We start from the raw sequence: 16,943 nt of genomic DNA on the forward strand, positions 1-16,943 counted from the left end.
GAGGGGAGGGTATGTTTTTCACGGGGACCGCGTCTTATCAACCGACCCGAGCGGACAAAGCACCGGTGCAAAGTCAAATGCAGTGTTCTTGGACATGAACTCATTGTACCCCTCGGCAATGTCCAAGTACTGTTTGCCGTGTTGGAATTATCAATGGATGGAGAATCCTTTTAAGTTCCCTGACATTACCAACGTCGAGGACAATGGGCCACAAGGATGGTTCTTTGAAATTGATGGGCACATTCCGCTGGCGCTTCACGACTCTGTCAAAGATTTTGTTTTTCCCTGTATCAATCGGCCCGTGAGCAGGGAGTCGCTGAGCCCCTACAATCGATCATTGGTTGAGGATATGGGGATGCACTGGACCCCCTCTAAGCAAAAACTGATTGCTGATTTGGACCCTAAGGAGAATATCGTTGTTCATCATGTGCTTTTGTACTGGATGGTGAACAATGGTTTCAAAATCTCCAAAATACATAGGGTCCTGCAGTTCAATCAGCGACCATACTTGAAGACGTTTATCGATACTTTTGTCGATAAACGCTCTAGGGCAAACTCAAAGGTAGAGAAGGAATTGTACAAACTCATCCTAAATTTAGCGTTTCGCAAAATGTGTGAAAGCGTACGTAAGAGATCTCGCTGCGATGTTGTGACTGACCCTCTAGAGTGTGCACGAATTATTGCCGATCCCAATTTTACATCGTTCACGAGCAGAGAGGCTAGCATGGTTCTTCTACAGAGGAAAAAGCGAAATGTGTTACTGAACAAGAATATAGCAGGCGGCAGTTCAGTACTAGAAATTTCCAAAAAGCTCATGTTGTCGTTTTTTTACAATGTGTTCAAGGTGCAATGGCCACGGGAGGGGGAGGTTCAAATTTACTATGGGGATACAGATTCTCTGCTGTTAAAGGTAAATGGGACTGAACATTTATTGGGTGATTTAGAAAAGGGGGAACACATGAGCTCGCGGATGGATTTCACCAACTGGAATCCATCCCTCTAACCCGAGTTGGTGAAACGTCAAGCCCCCAACCAGCTATTAATGTTAAAATCAGAGACGGGGAGTGATTTGATATTCAGGGGGGTGTTCCCAGGTCCCAAAATTAATTTCATTGAAACACATAATGAAGATGAAAAGAAGACATTTAAAGGGGTGCCTACGCACTTTGTGAAGAGCAATTTCAACATGAGCGTGTACAGAGACTGTTTAGAAAGTAGCCTAGTGCCGAGAGCACAAGTGCTTGCAATTCGCTCTCTACAGTATAGAAATTATACTGTGAGAGTGGAAAAGAATGCAATGTCATGTATATCTGACAAAGTTTATGTGCTCGAGAATGGTGGGAGTGTCCTGCCTCATGGCCACTACCGTATTGCAGACCGAGATGAATGCATTGACTATCGTAATCAACTTGGTCTGGATAAACTAACCTAACTTGACTAACCAACTAACCATCACCGACCTTTCATAAATTAACTAACCACCACCACCACCACCACCACTGACCCAACTAACTAACCCAACCAATAACCTGTAGCAGTGACGCCAACTATTTTATACTTTTCGCCCCCGCGGTTCCTTGGGGGGTCCCGCCCGCGCCCGGCCAGCCTTCGGCCCCGTGGGCCCCGGGGGGGGATCCCACCATTAAATTCACTGTAATGTTCATCTGTGCTAGTTCATGTTCCAAGTGTTTTTTTTGTTGTATAGAAGAGTTTGTGTTTGCTCAGCCATTGTACATAAAGTGTTGTTGTTATATAGAAAAGTGTGTGTGTTTGCTACATAAAGTGTTGTTGTTGTACAGAAAAGTGTTTTTAAGACAATAAGTGTTGTACAAAAAAGTGTTATTGCTGTTGATGGACAAAAAAAGTGTTTTTATTTTATATTGTACATAAAGTGTAATTTTTATCATTGTTCATGTTGAACAAATATTTGTTTTCATGTTGCCGAAATAAATGCTGCCATGAAATTTTGTTTTTTGTTGTTCTTGAATAGATAGATCAATGGGAAAATTATTGCTACTACTTATTCATTGAACACGTATGATTTACAGTTAGTTGTAGTCCAACTGTTGTCAGGAGCATGTATCAATTTAAAACACCCTTCAGATCGTTTCTGTGTGGGCCCTCAATGTCGGGGAAAACAACACTTTTAGCTAAAATAATTCAAAATTGCGATAAAATGTTTTTGGAAAAACCGAAAATATCTACTATTGCTATAGTATTTTGCAGGAGTCCTATGATCAAATAAAAGTAATTGCCACATCCATACCAATACAATTCATACGAGGACTTGATGTTTTCAATAGCACTCAATCGAACTCATGGCTGATTATTGATGATTCGGCTAAATCCATTGAACAGTTCGCGCTGGAAATGCTACAACAGTTAACCGTTCGCTCCCACCATGAACACATTTCCATAACCCTAGTTCTACACAAGCTGTTTTATCAGAGCAAATGTATGTAAACCCTCGCATTGAATTGTACCGTCTATATTAACTCACAAGTCGTGGGGTATTATATCGCGCTACAAAATAGAAAAAAACCCAAAAACCCCCGTGCCCCGAAATTTAAGGTTTAATCGGAAACAACCGCGCCAATCAAGCCCTACCGGTACAATTTTTTTGATATTAATAATAGCACGCCAGAGGATCTACGTGTAGTCACCGACATTTTCGACAATGAAATTACAGTATATCTTCCGGTGAACAGTAGAAAAGGCTATTAGTTGCCATTATGACATTGAAGAAGCTACACAAACAATGGCATTTATTTTCCGTTTTAAGCACTTCAAAACCCTTGCTTAGGAAGGCCATGCTCAAACATGGTGTTGACAATGATTTCATTAATCGAATATCTCAACTTTGTTTAAATTTAACTGAGGGCAATGTTCAACTGCCAGAAGGTGTTAGACAACAGACAAAGCAACATCGTTCCAGTGTACGCGCCTTGGCTTGTAAAAACAAGGGAAAAAATTTTAAAAGAAAACGGCTCCTTCAAGCAAGCGGTAGCTTTTTCACACTTTTACTGCCAATAATTGCAAGACTTGTAAACAGTTTTCTCTAGAGAGAGAATGGCTAAACCCTATAAATTGACACCATTTGAACTTGTCCTCTCGCCCGTCGAACATTTTGAAGACGATCTAAGCAAATTCATTAATGATGTGAATATTGCCGATGACAAAAAACTGCTTTTACTTCAAGATTCATTGTGACGTGTGGACAAACATAAACCTTATCGTGAGAGACCCGTCGCCGCTGTTACCGATCCCTCTAAACAGGAAACATCTCAAGATTCTGCACAAGCAAAGGTGAAGGAATTAAATTCGATTATATCGAAAATTGGGAACTTATTGCTACTGACCTATTGAGAACAGAGTAAACAAATATTATCATATCTCATGTTGGAAACTGGTGATCAAGTTCAAGTCGACAGCACAGAGAAACGAATTATAATTTAGGGAAAAAGTTATAATCTAGTTGATTTAATTTGTGATATGGTGACGAATCGTAAAGGACTTTTATCCTTTGATAATAATCTATACACCTTTCTAAATGTATCAAACTTTCCCAAAAGTCTTATTGGCAATAAGCAAATTCTTAAGAAACTAAGAGAATATAGTCCTCCAACAACACCAATACCATTTAAAAAAAAGGAGATTCAATATTTGAAAATACTAGCACCACTGATTTTACAACACCTGTGGATGCTAGTCAAAAGCGAAGACGAATTAATTCATCCTCGAGTTTGCAAAAGGGCAGTGGACATTACACTACGTGTTTGCGTTCAAAAAGGATGAAGTTTTGAAAGGTGTCTATGAAAATATTTGTGAAGTGGGAAGTTTCAGTTCTCCCAAAACGCTTTCTAAAGGTGTCTCTGGCACCAGGTTAAAAAATGCAGAATAGTATCTAGAGAATGAACCGGGTTACACGCTGCACCGGAATCATAGGCTTCGCAGTAAACAATATTGAAAAACTAAGGCCTTTTTCCCTCTGCATATAATACAAATGGATCTTTTAACTTTAGACACAGTTCAACGGCGTCACAATGCACCCTACAAATATATTCTGGTGGCAATCAGTGTCTTTAGTCGCTATGCCTATGCCATTCAATTGCGGTCAAAGATAGGTGTTGAAGTTGCTCAGGCCATTGGAAGTAGTTTCGAACAGGATTCGTATAGAAAAATTCAATCTGATTTTAGTAATGTATTTTTTAATCCCCATATACAATAGTATCTATTGAAATATAATACAACACTTTATCATAGTCAAAGTCCCTTAAAGGCTGCATTGGCTGAATGATAAATAAGAACGATTCATCTATTAATTTCAAGATATTATACACTGAAAAATACATCTGATTTTATTTATTATCTAGATAAAATCATGCAGATATATATCCATCGACCTCATCGATCTCTGTCCAACTCAAGCCCTCGGAAAGTTCATTACAGTGAAAATACATTTGATGCTTTTCTAAAGCAATACTCCAATGACAATGAGAAGAAAAAGAAGAAATTCAATGTTGGTGAAACTGTTCGAATTAATAGAACCACCAATATTTTTGAAAAGGAAATTATTTATGGAGCACCAAACTTTTTAAAGTGTCCAAAATCCTGGACACCGAACCCACGACATATCGACTGCGAGACACCAAAGATGATGAGATTCTCGGCGGTTTTTATGAATATGAACTGCAAAATGTTAGAAACACTAGTGAAATTTATTAATTGAAAAGATATTAAAGAGTCGTACTCGTAGGGGCAAGAAACAGTTGCTTGTTCGCTGGCTAGGATACAACTCGGATCTTGATTCTTGGGTCAGTGCTGAAGATGCTAACAATGCCCAATGATTTCTATGTGACTTTCATGTCCAATGTTTCTGATCCTCTCTACAATGATCTGAATAGAACAAGTGATTTCTGTATGAATCTCCCCACCCGTTGAATTCGATGGAAAGTATCAAGTGGCTCCTATCGACTTTATTATCAATAATACACTCAACATCCTGAGAAAGGAACGTAGATATGATATAAAAATTAGATCCTACGATTTGCTACCACCACCCTCAGGTGATCAAAAACTAATTCAAAAAATCAATTGGATGGATTATCCATATATTGTATTACCCTACGAGGAACTCACCTGTATGAATGATTAATGTCGTTCTATTAATAAAAGAATTTCCGCTCGTAAAAAGGGAGCTTTTCATTTCAACTATTCAAAGGAGGAGGGCAAGATCTACATTAGTTCACCTATTGCCAGCGAAATGATTATTCTCAATAAACATCTAAAGTATGTTCGTGGCCTTAAGCGGAGTAAAAACAACGGTAAAAGTGCAGGAAACACTAATTTCATTTTTGCTGACTACCCGCCTGCCTTCTCCACGGACACTTGTATATTTCTCTACGCCTCTTTTGTGGAAACATCTCGGGTTGGTAATTCTAATGTTCCCCTCCTACGAGTTCTTGAACGAAAAACCAATCAAGAGCATATTCACCACTACAATATAAAGCATCTTCAGTATATTCCCGTAAACACTTCCTATTTGGAACTCTGTCAGTTAACACTAAGAAGTGAATTAGGTGACCCTCTACCAATTTCAAAAGGTTTGGCTGTGATTACATGTCATTTTCGGCCCATCGTTCAACAACAACATGTATAATAGAAAAGTGTCATTCATTTGTCCTGATATTGACTGCTATGTTAATACTCTTGGCCCGAGACAACAGGGCAATGGAATGGACTATTACAAGGGTCGCAATGTCTGGCTATGGTCTTGGCAGCTGGTTTGCTAAGCTGTTTCGCTCTTCACTACCACTGGCTAGAAAATATCTTGTACCGGCTGCGACAGATTTTGCATCCTCTACACTATACGATTGGGGATCTGGCAAGGATTTTAAAAAAAGTGTTTCAGAAAATCTTAGGTCCAGTGCGCGAACCCTTGGCGAGAAATTAAAACAAAATGGTAAAGGCTTAAAAAGGTCAAGAAACAATGCATCACTCATCAGTCTCCACTCAGGTCGGAAACGAAATACATCATCCCTTTTGTCAAAGAAAAGAAGGAAAAAGCCGACACGTACTGTAAACAGAAGAAGAAGCCCCAGCAACAGAATTGTTGTATTGGAAATTGGGGGCTTCTCCTATAAGATTCTACTAGTAATAGAAGGATTCTCAGATTTTTATAACCATTTCTTTTAATATATTCAATACCAAAAGAGGTTATTCCCATTTCATATATAAAAACTCTAAGAAATATTATCCACAACAATCCCTTTCCAATAATATCCACTTTCAAATTTATTCCAATGAAAACTACTTTATAGATATGTCTTCAACATTTATAGATTTGCAAATGAAAGTCCGGAAATCCGATAATACAATGCCAATTCGAGCCGATGGGATATCCTATGAAAATTGTATATTACTCAATTTATTTTGTCAAATCAGTGTCTACATCAATGGCACGCTGGTGAGCACAAGCAACAATCTCTCAAACTATGCAAACTATATGCAATTCATGTTGATGACACCCAAGTCATACAAGAAATTGAGAGGCGCCTCCAATGGATAGGAATATATTACTAATACTGATAGCACAGATTCACTTAAAAATGCTACAACTGGTGAATTACATCTAGTTGGAAAAATATTTCATGAAATATTTAATATACCCCAATGGCTGCCACCCAACGTTAAATTGGGTATAAAATTGACACTTGCACCATCCAATTTCATATTGAGAAAAGAAATTACTGACAATCCTGATGTAAGTCTCTCCCTCACCTCAGCAATACTTCATGTACGCAAACAGCAGGTCATGAGTTCTGTTGCTTTGGCAGTGGAAAAACTGAGAGCCAATGGTAATAATATTAAACTTCTTGTTCCTCATACAATCACCAATCAACGTCATATTGCCATGGGCTCACGCACATTCACCGATTCATCCTTTATCAATGGTGAAATTCCGTCAAAACTCGCTTTGGCATTTGTAAAAAGCGCCAGTGCAATAGGATCGTGGACTGAATGTCCACATAAATTCGAGATCTCTTGTGTGCTTGGACTTTCATCTCTTGTGTGCAAAGTAAACGGCATCCCACTCTACAATCTATCCTTTGATAAATCCTATAGAACATTGTTTGAGTTGACCATGCAAACCCTTAGATCATGATTCGCAACTATTTGAAAGTGGTATAACCGAAGATATGTTTGCTAAAACACATGGTATCATTGTACTGGATTTGTCTGGCACACAGGATATGAGTATAGTACGTACGGGGAGTGTGCGTTTAGAGTGTACATTCGCCAACCCATTGGCTGAGAGTATTGCACTAATCTCACTAAATCAATATGAAACTCATTGGGAAATCACTCCCGAATGCTGTTTTCTACTAGAGCTGGCACCATGAACACCAGTCAAATAAGCAATGTATTTAATATGGACCCCTGCATGTCCCATTGCAAATCTTATTTTTTACTGTAAGAATTTCTTTGAAAATATCATAGTTCGAATAATGATCTGACTTTTGTAAATGACAGCCCGTTAACTATGTCGACGGGTTATCGGTTTTGTATCTTTCGATCCATGAAAATGATTGAATTCTTTGATCCTTTTGGTCTACCATATGCATTCTACACACCTCACATCAGCAACTATATTGAGAGCAGTGGGAAAACTATTATTCAAAATCGGAAGAGGGTGCAGGATCTAAAGACTAAAAGCTGTGGTTTCCATGCAGTACTATATTTTGTGGTCCGATGCCACGACTATACTTGCGAGCAGCTTCTCAAAATTGATGGTAACAATTTATGTCTGAACGACTTCCTAGTGGGGAATATTCTGTCGCATCTATATAGTATTTATTTTAGGGCCCTACGAGTCAGCTGCTTAAAAATGTTTGTAAATTTGTTTATTAATAAAATGCATATATATACAACAGTGTCTTTCAATCTTAATTTTAGATTTCTTCATCTTCTGGGTATAGGCAACTGTCGTGAACCACTAATGCCGATTAATCATCTGGATTCACTGTATATTGATTTTGATTGACTGCAAAGTCAGGGTCACATTTTCTACAGTACAATGTAACTTCACTCTTGTCATATCTCTTTGTATAGTCAATGATACTATTTGCATTCATATTATGAAATTCACGAGTTTCAATCTGTTTATTTGAAGCAATATCACAAGGACTGTTTTCAAATGGTAACTCATAGTCGTTAACCGTAAACTAAAAACCACTGGGCTTATAGTCTGAGTATGTACTTTAGGCGAAATGATGGCGTAGAAACCAGTGTTTATTTTCGGCCCAACAGTTGAATCGTAGACCAGATTACTCTTTCTAGAATAATCTAAATTCGCAACGATACCAATCTTGTATAAATAAACTAAAATCATGTTTAGGATTCTTTCCAACCATAGCAGGGTAAGTATTCTCGCACTGATCACATTTATCATGGTGACAATTGGAGCACAGGTGTCCTCTAGGATGAGAGTCACAAATCTCTTCAAGACATGAATTACATCCTTTAATTTGTACTGCATAGCCTCTATGTAATTTACAAGGATTACATAATTTATACTTTTCACTATAGTCATCTATAACTGTACAATTCTCACATTGAGTCCAACTGCCAAGAGTGTACATGCACAATGGACATATATAGAACATTTTTCGGTTTCCGATGTCAACTCTCACTCACAGCTAAAACGAAACTGATCGTCCTCGCTCGATAAATTCAAAGTGAGAGGAAATGGGGAGAGGAGTAGCTCTGTGATGTTACCTCTTTCGAATGACGGGGGAGCCATCTACACTGAATCCATTGGCAATATTTTCAAAAGTATATCCACGATATAATTTTGCTTTGTTCCAATTAATATATTAATAAAATGACTATAAGCACCTGAGTCACATCTTAAAAGTTTCACACAATAGTCAAATGGGAATGAATGAGTTTTTATTATATTGTCAAGTGTTCGCTTACGACAGAATATCCTGTGTTGAAGAGATAACTCGAGAAAATCGTCATCCAAAATCAAATGTTTTTCCATAAACACTAGATTTGATCTAATTCTCTCTTTCTCAAATTTATTCATTTTTCAATCCTTTCACTCTGACTGCTGACTCTAGACTGACTCTGATTCGTTAGTCCTGACCAGAAAAGCATGTACAACTAGCGATAGAGTTTATTGTTTTTGATATGTTTCACTAATGCACTTAAAGCACATTGAAGTCTACTCACATGTGCTATATCAACTTTTGCGGTGAAACATAATTGATCTTCCATTTTAAATTTGCTCAAGATTATCAAATATATTGCATATACTGCATCCCATTCCAGGCAAAGCCGTGATCCTTTCGTGATTTCCGCCGCAATGTTTGGTGCTCTTGTATTATTACCATCAACTCCACTATCAACTTCTAATAGGGTAAACATTCCACTCGCCATCGACACAAATATATATCCAAATGAGTAAAGTCAAAACTGCTCTTCTCACTCCTTTGAATTCTATTCACAGACTAATAAAAACTATAGCAAAAATCCTTTCCTTATATTCCCTCCGCCGCTAATATGTAAGCAAGCCCTCTGATTGGCCGAGAAGGAAACACGTGATCTAACTGTTTCCTATTTCTGGAAACTCATAATATTTGCCTTGAGCATGCACTTACAACAACAACAACAACAAATACTGTTTCCTATTTCTGGATCATAACATTCTCCCCTAGCGGGCACTTGGCCAAAAACAACAGCAACAAATACTGTTTCCTATTTCTGGATCATAACATTCTCCCCTAGCGGGCAATTGGCCAAAACAACAGCACCCTTGGAGAAAGAGGTCATTGACCCCATTAACCACGTGTTCTCCCTAATGACTCTATGCCCATATATTGTGTACTGATTGGACCTTTAGGGTCATCTCTACTGCTCAAGGATATCACATATCTTGCATATACTGCATCCCATTCCAGACAAAGCCGTGATCCTTTCGTGATTTCCACCGCAATGTTTGGTGCTCTTGTATTATTACCATCAACTCCACTATCAACTTCTAATAGGGTAAACATTCCACTCGCCATCGACATAAATATATATCCAAATGAGTAAAGTCAAAACTGCTCTTCTCACTCCTTTGAATTCTATTCACAGACTAATAAAAACTATAGCAAAAACCCTTTCCTTATATTCCCTCCGCCGCTAATATGTAAGCAAGCCCTCTGATTGGCTGAGAAGGAAACACGTGATCTAACTGTTTCCTATTTCTGGAAACTCATAACATTTGCCTTGAGCATGCACTTACAACAACAACAACAACAAATACTCTTTCCTATTTCTGGATCATAACATTCTCCCCTAGCGGGCACTTGACCAAAAACAGCACATTTGCCTCGAGCATACACTTACAGCAACAAATACTCTTTCCTATTTCTGGAAACTCATAACATTCTTCCCTAGCGGGCAATTGGCCAAAAACAACAGCGCCCTTGGAGAAAGAGGTCATTGACGCCATTAACCATGTGTTCTCCCTAATGACTCTATGCCCAAATTTGGTGTACTGATCGGACCTTTAGGGTCATCTCTGCTGTGAAACAGGCTGTATTTTATATTTTGCTAAATTTAATCTGGTTTAATTTTTATATTAACGTGCGAAACTATTAAAATGTTTGAATATCTAAAGGGTCATAAGGAATGTTTTTTGCGATTGCCATTTTTTTCAAAGTTACCGTGCGAGTTTTAAGAAACTGATCAAATGTTTCAAGGGTTTTAAGCAAAACAAGTTTTCTAAAACTATGTGTCTTAGCTAAATTCAATCTGGTTTAATTTTTTTAAGATTAACATGCTATACTAATGAATTTTTTGAATATTTAAAGCGCCATAAGGAAAGTTTTTTGCAATTGCTATTTTTTTAACTTATCGTGCTAGATTTAGCAACTGAGGGAATATTTCAAGGGTTTTTCTTCACTTCATTTGACTCATTACTCTTGGTATTTTATACTTAGCTTTGTTTCTTGTGTAAATTTGCATGCGTCATATTTTCCTAAAACGATACAGTTACTCCTGAGGTGGAAATGATGTATTTATGCTATTGAAATATGCTTATGAATATATGCAAATGTCTGTTCTTCACTTTCATTTTTTACACGTTCTGATTCTTGGTGTCGCAAACCTTCTAACTGCGTTTTTTTCTTCTTTATTATTGATTTTTGACGGTTCAAAAATTCATTCTTGTTCAAATTAATTATGATTTTTGATAATTGTAAATTTGTGTTTTTTCGGTCGTCCTATAGGCATTGTTTTACTAATTATATAAGATTAACGATACACAATAGGGAATAATTTCTGTTAAACAGGCTGTATTTATACTTAGCTAAATGTAATCTGGTTTTATTTTTCTTTAACGTGCAAATCTAATAAAATGTTAGAATATTTAAAGGGTCATAAGGAAATTTTTTTGCAGTTATCATTTTTCTTTCACAGTAATCGCGCGAGATTAAGAAAATGATCGAATATTTCAAGGGTTTTAAGCAAAACAAGTCTTCTAAACGCAAATGTCTCTAAATTAAATCTGGTTTAATATTTTTAAGATTAACGTGTTAGACTGATAAGATGTTTGAATATTTAAAGAGTAATACGTGGCAGGCTTCTATATATGGATTTTCACGTCGCTTGTCTCAAGGCGCAGACATTGTGCCTCTTGATGTTGTGGCGTCGCCATAGGTTCGCTGCAAACACACCGGAAGAAAACACGAAGTCTTCCTTGAAATTTTGACCTATTTAGATAATTTTTGTGGTCAGAAATGTCAATGTGCCAGTTTAAAAAAAAAAAAACTATGTTGCCGATATCGAGGCCGGGCCCTGACACTCGGCCTGTGGCAGACTTGTATAGATTGATTCTCGTTGTAAATAGCAACCTCTAAATGAATCACCTTTGTTTCCTGTTCTTTCCTCACGAAAATGGAAGGCTCCCCAGGGAATACGTATAACGTTGAAGAGTCCCAATCACTTGCAATCAACAGTTGCGTAGATATCATTTTTTTTTAGATTTGTACCTGGTTTTGCGCCACATTTTGTTGGCGTCTTCTAAAAGCACAATGCCATGTTCTTTCCTTCATTTTTGACACATTCTGATACTCACTATCCCGCTATCGCTTGTAATTCTCGTTGCCGCTTATCTTCTAACTGCGGATTTATTTTTTCTCTCTGTTGCATATCTTTTAACTGCATATTTCTTTGTTCTTAACTTTCATTTTTAATTCGTTCTACTCCACGCTGTTGCATGTCTTGTAACTGCATATTTCTTTGTTCTTTACTTTGATTTTTTTTTTGTCGTTTTAATTTTTGATGCTGCTTATCTTCGAATGGGATGTCTCTTTGTTCTTCACTTTTGTTTTTGACTCGTTGTAATTGTCGTTGACGCAAGTATTCTAACTGTATATATTTTTTTGTTTTTCATGTACGTTTATCATTATTTTAGACATTTTTTCAATACATTTGACTTAGCTGCTCGAATTGGTCTAGGTTGTTCATTTGTACTTCAGGCACCAAGAAATTGCTGAAAATGCCTTTTGTAAATAGACTAATTGCACTTGGTATTTTACATAAAGAAAGAAAATGATTAAAAATGGGGTTTTTAGAGGCGAAACAAAAATACTGAAGAAACACACGAAGCGAATATTTCGAGAGAACAACCGCCTCTCTTCTTCAGTGCCAACAAAATAATATAAACAAGAAAATGCCAAAAAAACGCGGAAAGTCAGCAAAACCAATGAAAAAACCATCTAACAATTAAAAGATAAATAAAATTCAATAAAAGACAAAATTATAAGAATTAAAATCAAATACCTAACAACCATAAAGTGAGTCAGTCGCCAATATCAGCGATTTGCACAAAATTCAAAAATTCTGAACTGCCATCGACGGATACTAATATATTCTAATTTATCTGATCTAATTTATTCTCTTGAAATGTGCTCTTTAAATATGACGTCAATCATAAGATTTTTCTTGTCACTCATATGTTTCTTTTGTAGTTTTGGCTGTATTATAGACACTAAAAATGGTACAACTACTACTGAGGGAAATATGACCTAGGTATGCTCTTGAATTGTGCTCAGACATATGAAATCACTCATGGGATTTTTTTTCCATTTTAAAGGATCTTAACGAATTTTCTCAGACTCGTGACGTGTATAGGTCGTTTTTTTAGGCCAGAAAACCCCAGGATGCCAATCTCCCAGGATGCCAATCTCCCCCAAAAAATACGGAGCCGTTTTCGAGAAAAAGTACAGAGTTAAATAAATATACAAAAGAGATAAGATATATATTTTCTTTTTAGAAGTCGAAGATGAGATATCTGGAGAAACTGATTTTAACTCTCAACCTAATCAAAATGATACCCCCAAGGCGAGATGTTTCCTTTCAGAGCCTGCAGAATGCCTTAAGTTTGGCTTCTATGAAATGGAATCTATTGCTTCAAAGGATCAAGGTATATTTTCGTGTACTAAACTAAGTAACTTCTGATGATACTGATTGAATATTATGTTTTCCCGGGTTGCAGTGGTAGCTAGCAACCTAATAAGAGACAATCACGTCCAATGTTAAGAAAAATAAAAACCCGTAACTCCTAAAAAAAGTCAGTTCAAACAAAAAGTACACCATTAGAACCGCCATGTCCGAAACCCCTGTATAGGAAACTTTCTGTCATTTGGCTTGAACAGCAAGGGAAATATATTGGCTTGAAAATCAAGAAAAGTAAGTTAAGAGTAGTATGTACATATGGAATTCTATAGAAGCTCTACACCTTTTCAAAGAGATTCAGAGCTCCCTCACATGGCCTTATACTTCTACGAGACATATAGGTAAACATTTCTACAAGACACTACACCTTTTCAAAGAGAGTGAGTATAACTTGATTGGTGATTGGGATTTGAATAAAAGGAATAGTTTTCCTTACAATTCATATTAGTAAGAGAATTGAATTCAAAGAGAATAGTTTATTTGCGAGGATACTACTAGAGAAAAATGTGTGGTGCATTTATATTATTGGAGATAAGTGATGGAGCTGACAATAGCAGCAACGATACACGAGTACCCAATGGAGCTGTGGAAATGACCAATGGTTGCATACCATGTCTTGAATGAGACACTATGTATGCTAGAAACGTGATATCATTTAGCAAATTTAAGCAAGAGGAGAAGCTATGTTTTGCTGGAAAAGTGAATATTCTCCATATAAATAAACTTCGGTCAGCATTAAATATCCTTTCGAAATGTATTTATGAGTACAAAATGCAGCAGTGATTGTTATTATTGTAATTATGTTCAATAAATTTGTTTCTAAATCAATGGTATTTTTTTTCTACAGTAGACTAGCGTATATTTTTTAGGGTAGAAAAAATTTGGGTTAGTCTGAATTTGGTTGTGAGAGACTCTAAAAAATGGATAGATTCGAGAAAGAGCGAATCATGGGGAATCTAGTTCTTATGGAAAAACGTTTGATTCTAGATGACAATTTTCTAGAGCTATCTATTCAAACCGAAGATATTTTCTCGGGGAATGCTTGTTGATATAATGGCAACTGATTCTCCATCATTAGACTGCTGTATGAAGCTTATACATTGCGGTTAAATTAAGTTTACACAAATTATTGATATATTAATAATAACACTGAAAAATGATAATTCTAATGTGCTTTTAAACACTTGTTTTCAAACTTAGGAATTTTTTCACATGAAAGATGGTGTTCAAGGATTATTTACTTCTCTCTCTATCTCAGACAATTTTTGTTGTTGCTAGCTCAGTTTAAGTTTGGCAGTGAGTGTGTCAACACATGGCAAAATGTTCCATACATGTCTGTTATGTATGTACTCACTGGGCAGCTGGTCATCATGTGAGAATTGCACAATGATTGATGAGTATGATGAAAAGTGTAGATTATGCAACCCGTGTAAATTACATAGAGGATATGCTGTACAAATTAAAGGTTGTAATTCCTGTCTTGAAGAGGTGCGTGACTCTCATCCTAGAGGACACCTATGCTCCAATTGTCATTATGATAAATGTAAGCAGTGGGAGAATACATATCCCAGTATGATTGGAAAGAATCCTAACCGTGATTTTAGTTTATTGCTACGAGATTGGTATCATCGTGGTTTTAGATTGTTCTGGGAGGAGGTAACGGGTCAACGATTTAACTGATGGAAAAACAAAAGAATATGGTTTCTATGTAATCGTTGTGAATACAATGGGTGTTATGATTACAGACCCACTGATTTATATTTTGCTCTGAAGGAATGTGATTCGCCACTTGAGGACACTGTTTGTGAAATTGCTTCAAATAAGCAAATTGAAACATGTGAATTCTATAGAATGAATGAGAATAGTATCATTGACTATACAAAGAGATATGACAAGAGTGAAGTCATGCTCTACTGTAGAAAATGTGACCCTGACATTGCAGTACATCAGGATCAGTACACTATGAATTCAGATAATCTACCTGCACTAGTTGTTGTCGACAAAAACCTAGTAGTGGATGAAATCTAAAGAACAGAAAATTCGTTTTATCATCTATATAAATTTGTTTTTTTAATAAAAAATTTCACGTAAATATTTAGAACATTTTTTTCTTAGGGCAATAAAATAAATATTAAATAAACTTGTAAGTATATTATCTACAAGAAAGTCGTTCAATCGTGGTAAGTCAACGTAAATGCTGAGAAACTGCTTGTAGGTGTAGCCGCGACATCTGATCATGAAAAAGAGTAGTGCATGAAAGCCACATGTCTTAGTCGTTAAATCCTGTATTCTTTGTTGATTTTGAATAATGGTTTTCCCAGTGATTTTAATAAAGATGCTGATGTATGAAGCGTAGAATTTTTACGATAGGCCAAGATGATCAAAAAATTCAATATTCTTCGCTGTTTGAAAGATGTATAGCCAATAACCGGTCTTCAAAGTTAACGGACTGCTATTAACAATGATAAGGGTATTGTTAACACTTGTAATTTTTTCAATGAAGTCCGAAGGTATGCAATAGGACTTGTAGTGGGACATGTATGGATCCATACTAAATACATTGATTTTTTGTTTTGTGTTCATGGTGCTAGGTCTAGTAGAACACTGCCGTCTGGTGTGATTTCCCAAAAGGTTTCAAATTGACTCAGTGATATTAGCGTGATACTCTCAGTCAGAGCATCGGCAAATGTACACTCTAAACGTACATTCCCTGTTCGTACTATACTCATATCCTGAGTCCCCGACAAGTCCAAAACAATAACCCCATGATTTTTTGAAAACATTGAATCGGTTATTCCATTTTCAAATAATTGAGTCATGATCTATGGACCGTATGGTCAACACGTGGAGAATTTTATAGGATTTTTTGTGAAAAGATAGATTGAAAAGTGGAATACTATTAACTTTGCAAACTAGATTAGATAAACCAAAAAAAATAAAATCATGGGGGAATTCAGTCCAGGATCCAATGGTACTGCCACTGTTCACAGAGGCCAAAGCCAATTTTGATAGGATTTCTCCTTTGATAAATGATGAATCGCTATAGCCACGAGAGCCAGTGGCAATTTGACGTTGATTGGTGATCGTATGAGGGACAATAAGTTTAATGCTGTTACCATTGGCTCTTAGATTTTCCACTGCCAATGCAACAGAGCTCATAACCTGTTTTTTTCGGCTGTTGAGACTTGCCGATGTGATAATGACATTTGCACCAGGTGCTGCGGGAAGTGTTTTTATCAAAATGAATTTCGATGGGGCCATCTGTAAATTTATGTCAATCTTGACATTGGGGGGTAGCCATTGGGATATATTGAATATCTCATGATTTAATTTTCCAACTAGATGATACTCCTGGGTCACTGCAGTAGTCAACTCACCGTCAGTATCAACACCTGATCGATATTCATAGCCCAATGATTGTCCTCTCATCT

The 16,943-nt window shown here is 36.7% G+C and overlaps 1 protein-coding gene across 3 annotated transcripts in view; it reads left to right on the forward strand.

The window, feature by feature from the left end:
- The window catches only part of LOC148947891 (uncharacterized), an 83,753-nt gene that overhangs the window by 41,735 nt on the left and 25,075 nt on the right, over positions 1-16,943 (forward strand). For all 3 annotated transcript variants that reach the window (XR_016142310.1, XM_089095521.1, XM_089095522.1), the window contains one exon: positions 13,331-13,480. Coding sequence is in view for 2 of the 3 variants with exons in the window: in XM_089095521.1 (XP_088951647.1) it covers positions 13,331-13,480 (150 nt within the window). In the remaining variant the exon portion in view is untranslated. The remainder of the gene's footprint in view (positions 1-13,330; positions 13,481-16,943) is intronic.

Source organism: Artemia sp. Qi Xiang Cuo, chromosome 10 (genome assembly GCF_049724085.1).
Source record: "Artemia sp. Qi Xiang Cuo chromosome 10, ASM4972408v1, whole genome shotgun sequence".
Taxonomy (NCBI): Eukaryota; Metazoa; Arthropoda; class Branchiopoda; order Anostraca; family Artemiidae; genus Artemia; species Artemia sp. Qi Xiang Cuo.